Below are 16,014 nucleotides of genomic sequence, written 5' to 3' on the forward strand. Positions count from 1 at the left end.
CTCGGGTTCATAGCAGCCTTAGTCACAACAGCCCAAAGGTGGAAGCCACTGGCCTCCATCGATGGATGAAGGCATGAATGAACAAAACGTGGTGTGTTCATACAACGGGATATCATGAAGTCTCAAAAGGGAAGGGGACGCCGAGCGACACTACAACATGGGTGCAAACTTGAAGATATTATGCTAAGTGACTTAAGACAGTCGTGAAATATCCAGGCTCCCACTTAGCTGGGTTTCTAGCGGAGTCAAATTCACAGAGACAGACGGCAGAAGGCGGGGAGGAAGGAATGGGGGCTGAGGTTGAACAGTACAGAGGTTTCTTTAGGGAGATGGAGAAGCACAAAAGGTAGGCGTCAGTGGTGGCCTCAGTACAGCCTGAGGGTGCTGAGTGCCACAGAACTGTACTCTTAAAAACGGTCCCTCTTATGGTGTGTGTATCTTACCACAAGTCTTTAAAAAAGGAAAGGAAAGAATGGATATTTCTTATAAAAGGGGGAGAAGATGGGGCGCCTGGGTGGCTCAGTCGGTTAAGCGTCCGACTTCAGCTCGGGTCACTATCTCGCGGTCCGTGAGTTCGAGCCCCGCGTCGGGCTCTGGGCTGATGGCTCAGAGCCTGGAGCCTGCTTCTGATTCTGTGTTTCCCTCTCTCTCTGCCCCTCCCCCATTCATGCTGTGTCTCTCTCTGTCTCAAAAATAAATAAACGTTAAAAAAAAAAAATTAAAAAAAAATAAAAAAATAAAAGGGGGAGAAGGATGTTTACAAATCTATGAGAATGACACCATCTCTCTACAGCAGAAAAATAGACTCATTATAGTTCTTTTCTACTTAATAGCCAATTTCACAGAAATGGCCAAAAAAAAAAAAAGAGGAACAAAATACGCACACATATAAATATATATAACTATGTTTTGCCTAGTAAGTGATAAAAATATATACACGTCTATGTACACATATATATAAATGTACGTGTGTGTAAATACTTGATATGCAAATATATGTGTATATATACGTGTGTATACACACACACACACACACATATACATACACACATATAAAATCATGTTCTGCTTCATGGGTAAACAAAAGCATGCAGGTTAAAAACCACAGTGAAATGCAAAGTGGCATCTTTTTAAAAATTACTAAATTCTAAAAGGAGATCAAAACTAACAGAAGTTAAAATTGTCACAGCCTCTCCACATAGTGAGCTGGAAGCATGTATCAAATGTGGTTTCTTAAGCATGTTTTTTGACTCAGTAATCATGCTTCTAAGAATCTGGCTTCAAGGAATAATCAGGGATGTAGACATTGATTTGTTGGCAATATGTGTATTTCCAGCATTACTTATAATAGTGAAAAACTGGAAACAACCCAAGTAAACACTGATTGGAAGTGACTTAATAAATTCCAATAGATCAAAGCAGTGGCATTTAATGCAGTCACTTGAAAATGTGCCTACCTGGAATAATTCTTATGATACGCTGCTAAGAGAGAAAGCCCAAAATAGGTAACATTCAGACCAGAAGACATTTCGATCTTCATTCTTTTATTTAATTATTTTTTTTTACAAAGGAGGGGGCGGGGGTAGAATGCAGCTTCCTGGGGCACAAACCTCCATCCATCTGAACTGGAGCTCTCAGGGCTGAGGTCTGGAAATTTGCATTTGCTTTGAATTTCCCCAGGGCGTTCAAGGGCAGTCAGAGAATTTCTGCACTTGAGAATCCCCAGATTAGAAGACGTAAGGCTGCTTCCACGTGGGATCTCAAAGCAATTCTGAGGCTCAGAAGTCTAGAGATCATCTGACTGTTTGCATTATAAAATCCAAGGCAGTAATACAGATACAATGAGGGGGGCTGTGCTGGAGGGGGTTGGGAGGGAGGCTGAAGTCACCCGAAGATCAGCATTGCCCACTCTCCAGTTATAAGGCATTAGGCCTCCGGTCTAGAGGCCCTCACACTGTAACCTGCATGAGAGAATGTCCTTGTTCTTAGATAGTCCATAGTGAATATTTAGCAATTAAGGGGCGTTTTGTTCACCATGAACTCTCAGACCGTTCGGAAGAAAAAAACAGTAGATAAGCAGATAGATGATAGGTGCGTAGATGGGTTGATAGATGCATAGCTACACTGATACGTGATGGAGGATTGGCGGACAGGTGAAAGATAGCTAGACGGACGGATCAAAGGGAGGGTGAAGGAAAAGAAAAGTGGCTAAACTAGAAAATTAGGCGGAAGATACATGGACATCTTTGTCCTCTTTTTGCCTCGTTTCTGTAAGCTTGAAATTATGGTCCAATAAAATGTGACCCCACAAAGAAGAGGATTAGGAGACATATCGAACACAGTAGTGACCTCTAGGACGTGGATCGAAATCACCAGGCCATGCCTGCTTTTCCATCGCTCTTTTATTCAACCAACATCAGTCAAGGGACTATTCTGTACCTGGCTCTGCATTCAGAACACTTGGGAAAGATGGGAGATCAAAGCCATGTCCTGCCCTCACCACCGTCCTATCCGAGCGAGGCTAACACAAAATGCAGATTCGGGGCCCTGAGACGGAGTTAGAATCCCTGGAGAAGGGCCCAGGGACCCGGATCACAGGAAGGTTCCACATACACTCAGGCAGTGTTGCTTTTCAAAATATGGGCTTTGTTTCAGAAGTGGTTCGCAATTGCAATTTCATGAGCCAAAAAGGTTTGTTTTTTTTTTTTAATTAAAATAACAGAAAGAGAAAAAAAGATCAAGAATGCTGACACATGGCGAAGAGTGGCCATTATTGCGTAATGCGTTGGCTTCAGTGCCCTCGGTCACCATGTAAACCAGGTTTCGTATAGGAAAGCACTGCCATAAACTATGGCCCGTGAAATATATCCCTGCCCTTGTCCTCCGTTGCCCCTGTCCCCGCAGCTCTCCCTTTGTCCAGACCTGGACGGGGTTAAGAGGCTGGGACGCGTCGACCGCCCTGAGAAGGGGCAGGCTGTTGCGGGAATGTGACTCCCCGGGGCACACCCTCGTCACTGGGCACTGCCCGGTCTTGTGGCAGGGCCCGGAGCTGTCCTGTCCCACAGGTGGCCGCGTCTCCAGCCCGTGTGCTGTCATTTCCTGTGATGGACACCGCCCCGCTCAGCACGTCTCTGTCCCAGCACCCTGGGGCAGAGGTGGAGCGTCGGACAGAAAGGGACCGAACGTTTCCTTTGGCTGGGATGCTTTTCGATGGAACAAGAACAGAGCGCATAATGCGTGCGACCAATTTCCCGGGCCACGGTGCCGGGTGTTTGATTCGGGCCCCTCACGTCGGATCACAGTCAGACGCAAGCCCTGCTTGTCCGACCCAGAGGAGAGACAGCAGTCGTCTGAACTCAGAACGCAACAGGATGGGGTGCAAAAACCCACATGACACGAGCTTGAGAAATCCTCCCCGGGGCTCTGGGAACCCAAGAGCCTGCTGAGCTGACCAGACGCGGGGGATGATCCTGCCGTTGACACGTGCACTGCACAAAGACCCGCTGTCGCCAAGAAGAGGCATCCGAAGACTGCCTCGGCCGGCGGAGGCCCTGGGTCGCATCAGGGCAGTGGTGGGGGAGTCGCGAACCGGGTTGGGAAGCAGAGACGCGCCCCGGAGGCCTGAGAAATGCTTTGCTCTCCATCTCGGGCCGAACGAGTGCCTCCTAGAGAACGGAAAACGGAGTTACTCAAAGAAAAACCGTCGACCTCGCCGAGATGGTTCCTTTCCGGCCCTGAGTCTGGGAAGCGCCTCCAGGGAAGCCGCAGAAATGAATTTGCTCAGCCGAACAGGGCAGAGTGAGATACTCCCCGATTTACTCGGTGACACGACGCAGCACGAGAAGCCGTCCCTTCTCCACCTCAAAGCAAAGCACCGAGGGGCGCCTGGGTGGCTCAGTCGGTTGGGCGTCCGACTTCGGCTCAGGTCATGATCTCGCGGTCCGTGAGTTCGAGCCCCGCGTCGGGCTCTGTGCTGACAGCTCAGAGCCTGGAGCCTGTTTCGGATTCTGTGTCTCCCTCTCTCTCTGCCCCTCCCCCATTCATGCTCTGTCTCTCTCTGTCTCAAAAATAAATAAACGTAAAAAAAAAAAAAAAAAAGCAAAGCACTGAAATGCTTGATTTGGTGCCGTTGTGGTAGAAATGCCTTCTATCAAAGGCAGGCTCCCACACCGCAAGCCAGAGATAAGTAACAGAGGAAATCGTTGAGACCGTGACCTCTCGGTGGCCTCTTAGAGCTGAGTCTTTGCTAGACCTCAGACTATCACACGGGCCACCAGCCCGCCAAGAGGAGTTTATGGGCGAGCGGCGCGGAAGGCATCTCAGCACGCAGAAGCCTGGCTTTCGAGCAGCTCGAGGAGAGACATTCCAAGGGAATTTCTTGTTTGCTTCCCCGAAGCAAGGATTTGATGTTTAGGTGGAGAAACCCTTCTGGGAAGTGAGCTCATTCCTGGGGTTCCGCTGGGGTCATCCAGAAAGGTGTTTGCTTGGGATCTGGGATGGTCATCCAGTGGTGAGACGTGAGTATTTCAAAAATGTGGTCTCTCACCGACTGGCAAAAAATGAACTGGCAGGATGTCACGAGGCCCTCTCCGGCCCGTAGATTCGGGTGGTGGGTTAAATCAGCAAACATTCCAGAGTGTCTGCTGTAGGACGGGCACTGCGAGGATGCCTCAGAGGATGCTGGGCAGAACCAGACTCACGGGGGGCCGGGGCGGGGGCGAGGCAGATCAGTGCACGGGCTCCCCTCTCAAGACAGTGTCACAGCACACAGGGGAGAGACTCCTGGTCCCCACTTCCCGTTTAGGAACCCCTGAGGCCCAAGACAGGCAAGTGAGGCTGAAGGGGACCCGTATCTGACAAACAAGGTTGGCCTCTAAGTTGCCCTTAAAGTGCCTGACCTGAAGACTGAGGCAAAGGCCGCTCCATCCTCAGAGCAAAGCGGTGGGGGGAGGCCCGAAGACAAAACGGGACCCTCCGCGGGATAGAAAGGAGACCCTGACCACGGGAGGGGTCCGATGGGTCCAATTTGCATCTGTGAGGGACAGACATAGCAAGGAGTACCCAGGGTGAGAGGGATTCTATATGTAGAAACAGACGTCATGTCGTACTCCTCTCCCGTCTCGTCAAAGAGGTCATCTGGGTCCCAGAATCTAAAAATGGCCTCAGAGTTTGGAAGGCCTCTGTCCTCAGCCGGCGTAGGGGCCTCATCTCAGCCCTGCACCTTCAGAAGCATGAAGGAGTCCGGTGAGGTAAGCGATTTCAAAGTTTGCTTTAGGACGCAATTCAAACAATTTCTGTTCGTCATGTAAACAAGTCAGCCACTTACGGGAGGAGCGACTCTTGGGGTTGAAACAGGCCTTCCTGGGTTCCCCTCGGGGCCCCTCAAAGGACAGTGGAAGCCACCACCGATAAGGGGGACTTCTCAGGACCTCGCGGCCTGGTTCGGGAACACTGTGACTGTTGGGAACGCCCCTCAGACGTTCGTGGCTTCTGTCCTTGGCCCGCTGCGGGACAAGTGCATCCAAACAGTGCATCTGACCCATGGAACCCTGGGTCCCCTGCCGCAGCTCACACCCCCTCTAGGAGTGAGCTAGGCCGGGCCCTGGTTTGGGGTTGGAGAATGACAACTGAGACTTGGCCAATGTCACTGTCCCTTTGGTTTTCTGCCACAGCATCCAACAAGCAGTGAAAAAATAGGAAACCGAGGGACAAAAAAGAACTAATAAAACGCTTTCAAGCACGCGACCTTAGTTTAGTAGACTAATCCTAGTTACATACAGAGAAACTGTTCTCAGGAGTCCCTGGTAAATACTTCTTTATTCAGAGAACTGTCGATTCACGTCCGTCTTTTGTGAATGCCAAACTAGAGTCTTGGGCACGAAAACATTTTATTCAATCTCACGGTTACCAAATATTTTTTAAAGTGTCCAAAGAAGTCTGATATATCGGATTCACCTGCAGTTTGCACTAGATTGCTTTTTCCCCAAAGAGGATAGGCCTTCCTGAATTTCACTCATCTGTGATTGTAGACTCCCAACAATTCGCACTCCAGTGAACCTTTGGTAGTTATCTCTCTGACATGTACTGTCTTTCCTTCCAAAGACTTTGCTTGGTTGCCCTTGCTTTTCCTATCCCGAGCCCGCAGCGTCTGGAGGGGCCTGCGTGCTAAGCCCCGGGGACAGATGGGATAGCTGCTAGAATCCGTAACTTCTTGTTTGGCTTCAGCCAACCTGAGCTCGCTTATTTAAGTCACTTGTGACAGAACGAGTTCTAGTTGATGCAATGATTATGGAGCCACTCCCGGAAAGGAAGAGTCTGCTGCTTCTGGTTTCTATAGGTTAAGGCCACTAACAATACTGTAGTAATTGTAGTGGTCCCTGTAGGCCCTCCACCTACAGCTTTCCACACATCGTCTCATTGGTACTCTTCTCTCCATTTTACAGGTAAGAAAACTGAGGTGACTAATGTCAGACTAGCTTGAAAGTGACAGAGATGGAATTTAAGCCCCCGTGGGCCTAATGCCATAGCCATGCCCAGCCATTATGTGGTAGGCACTGTGTAGACGCTAAGAACAGAAGGGCTCTTTTTCTCAACCGAACGTGGTAGGGGAGGGCATCTGGAAATATATGGAATGCTCTCTGGTTGTCCCAGGGACTGGTTGGTGGGGACGCACCTGGAATTTAGTGGACACGGGCCACAGATGTTCAACGGTCTGAAAGGTGCAGGACTCTCCTGCCCAACAAAGGTTGGTCTCATCTACGTGTCAGTAGCGCTTCCATTGAGAAACCCTCAAGCGTAGAGTTAGGTACCGAGATAATCCAACCCAGAACTGGAGGCAGATATGAGAAGAGATGTAATGAGTGTTGCTTTAATAGAGAAATAAAAATAAAGTTTACAAGCCTACGAAAAGCCCTTGATAAAACATGGCGTCATCCTTAAGGCATCCCACCGCCCACCGTTCACGGAACGTTTTCTGCTTACGAGCAAGTCTTACCCCAAAGTTTCCCCTTTTGGTTGTCAGCCCATAGAATTTGGTGTCCTTCCCAAGATGTTTAAGATACAAGTTTCTCTGAGAATAGTCCAGCCGTGGCCACTCTCATCCTTTGCGGGTGTGGCCTCGAGCCCCTTGTGAGGTTATTGGATCACGTATGCCCTTTCCAGTCTGCACATCCGGATTGTCTATTTCCTTTTCTTCTTCTTTTTTTTAATACTCATTTACTTTGAGATAGAGAGAGAGAGCGCAAGCAGGGGAAGGGCAGAGAGACACAGAGAGAGAGAATCCCAAGCAGGCTCCACACTCAGCACAGAGCCTGACATGGGGCTCGATCTCATGAACCATGAGATCATGACCTGAGCTGAAATCAAGAGTCAGACCCTTAATCAGCTGAGCCCCCCCAGGTGTCCCTACGTCCCTTTTCTTCCCCATTTCTTCTCAGGCCTCCTTTCCATCATTGGTCATCTTTTTTTTCTTTTTCTTTTTTTGAAAAGACTTTAGTTTTTATTCATTTAATTAACTAATGAATTAATTTAAAACATTTTTTTTTAATTTATATATTTAAACTCAAGTTAGTTAACATACAGTGTAGTATCGGTCTCCGGAGTAGAACCCAGTGATTCATCACTTACGTACGACACCCAGGGCTCATCCCAAGTGCCCTCCTTAACGCTCATCCCCCAGTCAGCCCATCCCCCACCCACCTCCCCTCTAGCAGCCCTCAGTTTGTTCTCTGTATTTAAGAGTCTCTTTTGGTTTGCCTCCCTCTCTGTTGATATCCTGTGTTTCCTTCCCTTCCCCCGTGTTCATCTGTTTGTGTTTCTTGAATTCCACATGAGTAAAATCATATGATATTTATCCTTCTCTTCTATTTTCCTTATCCTTCTCTTCTATTTTGCTTACCATAATATATTCTAGTTCCATCCATGTTGTTGCAAATAGCAAGATTTCATTTGTGTGTGTGTGTGTGTGTACATACCATATCTTCTCAATCCATTCATCTGTCGATGGGCATTTGGGCACTTTCCATAATTTGGCTCTTGTCGATAGCGCTGCTATAAACATTGGGATGCACGTGCCCCTTTGAATAAACATTTTTGTATCCTTTGGATAAATACCTACCAGTGCAATCGCTGGGTGGTAGGGTAGTTCTATTTTTAATTTTTTTAGGAACTCCCACACTATTTTTCGGAGTGGCTGCACCAGTTTGCATTCCCACCACAGTGCGAAAGGGTTTCCCTTTGTCTGCATCCTTGCCAACATCTGTTGTTTCCTGACTTGTTAATTTTAGCCATTCTGACAGGTGCGAGGTGGTATCTCATCGTGGTTTTGATTTGTTTTTCCCTGATGATGAGTGATGCTCAACATCTTTTCATGTGTCTGTTTGCCATGTGGATGCCTTCTTTGGAAAGGTGTCTATGCTTGTCTTCTACCCATTTCTTGACTGAATTATTTGTTTGGGGGGGGGATGAGTTTAATAAGGTCTTCATAGATTTGGGATACTAACCCTTTATCCGATATGTCATTCTGCAAATATCTTCTCCCATTCTGTCGGCTGCCTTTTAGTTCTGTCGATCGTTTCCTTCGCTGTGCAGAAGCTTTTTCTCTTGACGAGGTCCCGATAGTTCGTTCTTGCTTTTGTTTCCCTTGCCTCTGGAGACGTGCCTGGTGAGAAATTGCTGCAGCAGGAAGTTGCTGCCTGTTTTCTTCTGTAGGATTTTGATGGTTTCCGGTCTCACGTTTAGGTCTTTCATGCACTGTGAATTGATTTTTGCGTATGGTATCATCTTTTTTTAAACGTGCTCAAAGCCAAAATGCGAGGGTCTGACCGTACTGTTCAGATTTCTACAGTTTGTAGGTTACATGCTCTTCCTACTTAGGTGTGGAGTAGACACCACTCGTGTTTTCCTCCAGGAACCCAACCCCTGCACCCAACATAGCATTGCTCTGGCGCTTCTTGGCTTTGCAGCAGCGTATCCTCAACTATCTGCCAAACTGTCGGGGTTTTCGCTCTGTGAGATTTGTAATTCATTAAAAATAGAACTTGTGGTGGATCAGTTTGGCGTTCTGAAAAGCAGGCCGTGAGATGCCGGTGGGAGAGCTTCCAGACAGTGATGCAGGGCTGGCATCCGTGCGAGAAGAAAAGAAGGAGCAGGAGGTAGGAAGAGCCAGAGCATGCAACCTTGAGCGTGTGTCAGGCCGGCCCTTTGAGCACCAGAGCAAAGATCAGCCGAGCGAGCAAGGGGTGACTCAGGCAGAAACGGCCCAGCTCTTGTGCCCCCGCTCTGCTCAGGGCAGCACCTGGCCACTGGCCAGCTGCCTTCCTCCAGCAGCACACATGGCATTGTGGGTATTCTTAAAGTGGAAGTCGTTTGTCACGGAGCTGTGCGTGTGTGTTTAAAAGAAACAAGATTGCCTTGAAAGCTGGGGTCTGAACTGTGACGTGATGAAACCCTGGTAAGACCAGAATAGCATCTTTCTGTCTGGGAGATCAAGCCTCACCCCCAACTTCTAGGCTGCTGGCCTGATTGAAAGAGAATATTCCACCACTCTAAAAAGGAATGGAATTAGAAATGCCAAGAGTGCAAAGCATTCTGGGACGGCTGGGCATCCAACATTCTGCGTTAATCGTAGAGGGAGAAAAGTCCTCTGTTTTGGCCAGAAATCAGGGGAGTTATTTTGGGAGCAGCCTCCTCGGTGACCCAGACATTACCATTTGAGGTTCAAAGCTCTGGAGGACACAGCCTCGAGCGTTCTTTTCCTCTGCCCTGTGTTTCTTTCTTCATGGGTCTTTGTGCATAAACCTGCTACAAATCCGGCATTCACCTTCTCAAGGGAGCCTGCGGGGAAGCTTAGAGAGGGTGAGCTTTCCTGGGAAGTGACTTGCCTGCCTATCCAAGGGCTCTCATGACTCACAGATACCTGGGTCCTCAGCCTGGTTAAATAAATAAATAAATGAACAAATGAATGAATGAATGAATGAATGAATAAATAGCATTCAGAATTTACCTATGCAAACCAAGTTTTACCAGCCCATCTTCTGGCAATAGAGTACCCCATATAAGAAAACCCCAGAAATGACAATCATTTCTCTAATTTTCAGGACGTTTACTATGCGAATTTCTCCAGCACCAGCCGCCAGCCGCTGGGGAGATGAAGGCAAAGGGATTCAAAGAATCCCACACACACAGTAATGTGTGACGCTAGTCTTAAAGGGGCGACTGAAGAATTCCTCAGATCACCTGCGAACAACCCAAGACCCTCTTCTTTCTCAAAAGGGAAAGATCAGCCGGTTATAACCACTCGTACTAACTGTGCAGGGTGTGAAAGTAATTTGCTTACAGTAACCCGGGCAGCAAAAGGCTGAGCTGAGGCCTGAACTCAGACATTCTGACTTGTACCTGGTACCCTACCCATCCTTCCCTCTGACCCAGTCACTGCGATCCGGGCAGATCCAGCTGGGGCTGGGGCGGGGGCGGGGGGTGGGGAGAGCGGTGGTGCCGAAGCTTATAGCTTTTGTGGTGGAAAGCTCTCTTTAAAAAAAATACATATGAAAATAAATTTAGAAGGGGTTCTCCCAAATGGGGAAAGACTAAAACTTAAGCTTCATTAGCTTACCAGTAAATCCACTTTTGATTGGGATAATATTATTGCCAACAGTGTTAGTAGAAAGAATAATAACGATTCTTCAAATCCATATATACGAAAACCTGGCTGGTTTGGGATTTTAGCATTTACTTTGATGAACAAAGGTGTTCTAGGCATTCAGAGACGTTGAGCACCGCACCCTCCCCCGCTCCAACCACCATGTGATTTTTCTGCACCCGACTCCTACCCCACCTGCTCGAACTCATATTCTCTTCATGTTCCTTAACCCAACTTCTTAATAGTAACTATAGCTAACATTACCATGAGCATCAGGCATTGCTCTGAGGCTTTAAGCTTTTTTCACTCTGCCGATTTTTTTTCTTTCATTTATTTATTTTTTAATTTATATCCAAGTTAGTTAGCATCTAGTGCAATAAGGATTCTACATATAACACCCAGTGGTCATCCCAACGAGTGTTGTTGCCCCTTGTCCATTTAGCCCGTCCCCCCACCCAACACCCCACTGGCAACCCTCAGTTTGTTCTCCGTATTTAAGAGTCTCTTATGTTTTTTCTTCCTCCCTGTTTTTATATTATTTTTGCTTTCCTTCCCTCATGTTCATCCTTCCCTCATGATATATATATATATATATATATATATATACCACATCTTCTTTATCCATTCATCCATCGATGGACATTTGGGCTCTTTCCATACTTGGGCTATTGTTGATAGTGCTTCTATAAACGTGGGGGTGCATGTGCCCCTTGGAATAAGCCTTTTTATATCCTTTGGATAAATACCTAGTTGTGCAACTGCTGGGTGCTGGCGTAGTTCTATTTTTAATGTTTTGAGGAACGTCCCCACTGTTTTCCAAAGTGGCTGCACCAGTTTGCATTCCCACAAACAGTGCGAAAGGGTTCCCCCTTCTCCACATCCTCGCCAAAGGCTGCTGTTGCCTGAGTTGTTACTTTTAGCCATTCTGACAGGGTCTGGCTGCCTCTTAAAAAACTTTGTATCATTCTCCCTTCTCAGAGGAGGCAACTGGGGCCCTGAGAAATTAAACAGTTTGTCTCTGAAATGTGCATTCTTCACCAAAGCCCCACAGCGCTTCAAGCAGCCAGGGCAAATCAGACAAGAACCGGAGAAAACTTCATAGGGCCCAGAATAAAGTGTGATAATTACAAGGTCTTGACAAGTATCAAGGATCAATGCTAGATGTTCTGTTAGCCACAGACTTAATCCTCGGGTCAGAATCCTTTTTTGGCACCCGTGAATAGTGCAGGAACCACAGTGTAATTCAAATCAGCAATTCTGAGATATAGAAGGCCTTGAAAATGTGTGATTTCATGATAGGAAATACTTCCCCCCACCCCCCGCCATGGATTCCAGATTTTGAAGCCCAAAGAATAAGCTTGGCAAGGCCTAAATCTAAATGCTTCTCATAAATGTTATACTTTTTGTAGTTATTACTGAATTGCCTGTACCAGAAAGGTGTGCTGAAACCGTGTGTGTGTGTGTGTGTGTGTGTGTGTAAGATTATCTGGTCAACTGGCCTGGCCGTCTTCCTGGGGCTGAGGCACCCTGGAGAATGCATATCTGAGTCATAGTCCTTAAACTTCAGTGTTTGAAAGAACTTCAAAATTTACCTGCCTCAAACCTTTCATTTACCGATCAGGGTTGTGGGACCCTGAGATATCAAAGGTCACAGAGCTAATGAGCACCCTTCATTTGACAACTAATTGAACACCGAAGGGACTCGGATAGAGGGCTTTGCACTGCACCATGCTGTTCCGTGGCTAACATAGACTATGTGCACAACACCAGTAATCCTGCAATTAAAAACAAAAGCTGTCGGGGCGCCTGGGTGGCTCCGGTGGTTAAGTGTCTGACTCTTGATTTCAGCTCGGGTCATGACCTCACAGTTCGTCAGTTCAAGCCCCAGGTTGGCTCTGCACGGACAGTGCGGAACCTGCCTGAGATTCTCTCTCCCTCTCTCTCTGCCCCTCTCCTGATGGCTCTCTATCTCTCCCTCAAAATAAATAAAAATACACTTAAAAAAAGAACTGCTGTCTATGACATAGACATACAAGGTCTCCCTTGGTCTGGGCCCTGCCTACTCCCCTACCATCATCTTCCATAGATTTCCAAGAAAATACTTACTGTGCACTCTTGTCTTAGCTCGGGCACTATAACGATACCACGAACTGGTGTCTTATAAACAAGCAGAACAGACTGTATTCCCCACAGTTCTGGGGGCAGACAGTCTGAGACCAGGGTGCCTGCATCGTTGGGGTCTGCTGAAAGCCTCTTGCAGGTTGCAAAATGCTGGCTCCTTGTTGTTTCCTCATGCGGTGGCAAGAGCAGAGCTCTCTGGACCCATCTTAGAAGGGCACGGATCCCATTCATGACCCAATTACCTCCCAAAGGCCCCCTACCTCCAAAAATCATCCCACTGAGGATTAGATTCCAATACATGCATGTGGGGAGGGGGACACAAACGTTCAGGCCAGGGCAGTTCTCCTGGATCTGAGCCTTTCTATAGGCTCTTACCTCCATCTGGGTGGCCTTTCTTATTGTTCACCATCTGAGATCCCTCATCTGTCAAAACTCCGAAGCATGACCTTCACAGGGCAGCTTCCCATGAGGACCCCTCATGCCCCACCTGCTCATCCACAAGGGATTCATCCGATCCCTATTCTCTTTTCTCACTGCACAGCTGTCTGGGGGTGGGACGCTTACCCCATTGTGTTTGGGCTCTTGGTTTAATTTTGTTCCTTCCATTAAACTCTGAACTGACCAAAGTCAGACGTCCGATGCTGCTCATTTTTGTAATCATCTAATGCCTCGCCTCTTAGCGAATACTGAAAAAAAAAATGGTAACAATCATAATTAACATTTAATCCCTACAATAAGCCTAAGGGGAAAGCACGGTAGGGGTACACATTACCAGGGTTCACCAAGATTTCTTGCTCTCGAAGTTAGCTGTGGCCACGTGACTCACTTTGACCAATGAAATTTAAGCAGAAGCGATCTCCATCACCTCCGTGTATCATCATCTGAGAGCAGGTACCCTTTCCCCTGCTCGGGTGGACCCTACAGCCTGGTCCTGAGCAGGCAATGTCATCCAGTGGTGAAGCTTCCCTCACCTCTGCTGACCCACGTTGGACATATAGTAGGGGTGAGAAATAAATCTCTGTTGTCTTAAATCACTGAATTTCATGTTCACTACTGCAGCATATCTAGGCAAATTCTTCTCTAACTCCTTCCGGTATCCTCCGAATTATCCGTTCCCTAATTCTATCTGAACTGTAGGCGATTGCTCTCGGCAGGCACATACGCATACAGTATTTTTTCCTAGAAAGCAATAAAGAATGTGCCGTTGGTGTGTTTGTTCTGCAGTAAGGCTTTTTAAAGTCATTAAAAGTTCTTTCTTACTTTCTGCTAAGCAAACGTAGTATCTTTCATTAATGTCAAGCACAAACGCTTGTGTCTGACGTAAGTGATATCATACACTATTTGTCTTTGTCCATCTGACTTATCTCAGCACGATGCCCTTAAGGTCTGCTCTGACTTCCTTAAAGAAATGTTCATTTGTATTTATGTGTTTTTAATGTTTGTCTATTTTTGAGAGAGAGAGAGAGAGAGAGAGCGTGAGCATGGGAGGGGCTAGAGAGAGAGGGGGGACAGAGGACCCTAAGCGGGCTCTGCCCTGACCGCAGTGAGTCCAATGCGGGGCTCGAGCTCATGAACTGTGAGATCATGACCTGCGCCAAAGTCAGACCTTCAAACGAATGAGCCACCCAGGCGCCCCAAAGATTTTCGTTTTAAAGAGGAAAAACAAAACAAAACAAAACAAAAAGGCAATTCTCTTTTCTAGTGGTATCAGTGGATTGGTAAAGTACCAAGGCTAAGGAAAGCACTGCTGTTTGTCTTAATCAGCCCGAGGACCCTTCCATGGAGGCCTGAAAAGCACAGTGCTCTCCAGGAGTCGGGTTAGTATGAGCTAAGATATGAGCAAAGGACTCTCTTACAGGAATTACCATTAATATCAGTCAGTCAAAGATTTATAAAGCCAAATGAGTTTCAGTCCAAACTCTGCCTTGTTCTATGATCACGGTCACATCATTTCACCTCTTGGAGTCTTAGTTTTATCATCTGGAAAATGGGCAAAGAACAGCTACCTTCATAGAGCTACTGCGTGGGTTATATACTTGCATGAGCTCATGTTTATAAAGCCCTTAGCACAGTTGCCCAATATGATAGGCATTTGGCGAAGAGAAGTCTTAAGCCAGCCCTCACTAACACCTGCCGATCTGCTGATCTTGGATGAAAGAAAAAATCAGAATGGTATCATGAGGAAATGCCTGCGATACCCAAGGAAACCAACCCAAGTTCGCTCATCTTCCCAGTTCCTGTTCTTTTGAGTGATTTGTTGATCGAAGAATTATGACGTGAAGCGGGCACAGAGGATGTGTTCTTTTAACCTCGGAGCCAAGGATTCGGGTACGATTAGATATTTAGTACCCCCTCCTCTCGGCCCCGATCAATCTTGCTCTTCTGAAAATTCCAACTTAAATTTCTGCCTCGTCCTGTATACATTCCGTGCCTCCGGTTTTATTCTTCATACACCTGGGGAAAAATTAGCATACGCCACACACAGTGAGGGAGCTGGGTTTTCATTTCAGAACGTACTCGGTTGGTAGCTATAAATACAGGTATAGAGATTTTCCTTACTCAGTTTACAGGTGGAGACTGTTGTGCAGGTAGGCCATAATTCATTCACCTGGTTCCCAGGGACAGTCGTGTAAACTGTTTCCAAGTAGGACTTTCTTTTGAAAAGCCTTGGCACCCATAAGCAAATATCCTTAAAGCCCATTTAAGTTGAGGAAGGGTGTCAGGCTCGGCACTGGAGGTTACTCCCCGCGGTGATGGTAGGTAATATATTTCCTTTTCATTTGTGCAGCTACCCCCTTTTTCCAGCCCCAATTAAAATTATAATTAATGTCCTATAAATATATTGATGGGATGGCTTCTGCCAAGTTGGAAATGGGGATCATTTTGCTCACTCGGCTAGAGGTGGGGGTCTTTAGCAACCCCTCTTTCCTCTGTCTTCGTACCTTCACTTTACCAACTGGTCGCAAGGTGAGACCCACCGATGTGATTCCCAGCTAGGTGTTCTCAGCCCCCTCCCGGGTACTTTTCCAAACCAGTCCTTTCGTAGCTGATGATTAATGTGGTACGTCCCACACCATACTTTAATGCTAAGTAGGAAGGAACCATTACGTGAGGACATTGTCTACTGTTAGCTTTGTGTTTAGAATTAGAAAACGAACAAAGTCCACAGGATGAACGTCCAGGAGAAACTGGGGTGTCCAAAATGCTCTTTAGCTTGAGGGATGTGCGCTCATCAGTAGCAGAGCTCCATAAAC

At 47.1% G+C, this 16,014-nt stretch overlaps 2 protein-coding genes across 7 annotated transcripts in view; one reads left to right on the forward strand and one right to left on the reverse strand.

Moving 5' to 3' along the window:
• Window positions 1–16,014, forward strand: part of RNLS (renalase, FAD dependent amine oxidase) — a 345,523-nt gene that overhangs the window by 268,143 nt on the left and 61,366 nt on the right. The gene's annotated exons all lie outside the window — the stretch shown is intronic.
• Window positions 1,579–9,305, reverse strand: LOC109255394 (uncharacterized). Its single transcript, XM_053910252.1, has 2 exons — window positions 7,974–9,305; window positions 1,579–3,665 (listed from the first exon to the last, which is right to left on the reverse strand). Exons 1-2 carry the CDS (start codon window positions 8,255–8,257, stop codon window positions 3,287–3,289), a joined length of 663 nt encoding a protein of 220 aa, XP_053766227.1. The 5' UTR covers window positions 8,258–9,305; the 3' UTR covers window positions 1,579–3,286.

Source organism: Panthera pardus, unplaced genomic scaffold, assembly GCF_024362965.1.
Source record: "Panthera pardus isolate Hobbes unplaced genomic scaffold, ASM2436296v1 HiC_scaffold_22, whole genome shotgun sequence".
NCBI classification, from domain to species: domain Eukaryota; kingdom Metazoa; phylum Chordata; class Mammalia; order Carnivora; family Felidae; genus Panthera; species Panthera pardus.

Coding starts and splice junctions, on each gene's coding strand:
- LOC109255394 (XM_053910252.1), bottom strand. CDS start 8,257: ATGTTGGCAAGGATGCAGACAAAGGGAAACCCTTTCGCACTGTGGTGG. Junction 3,666..7,973: donor GAATGGATTGAGAAGATATG/GTATGTACACAC, acceptor TCCGTTCTCTAG/GAGGCACTCGTTCGGCCCGA.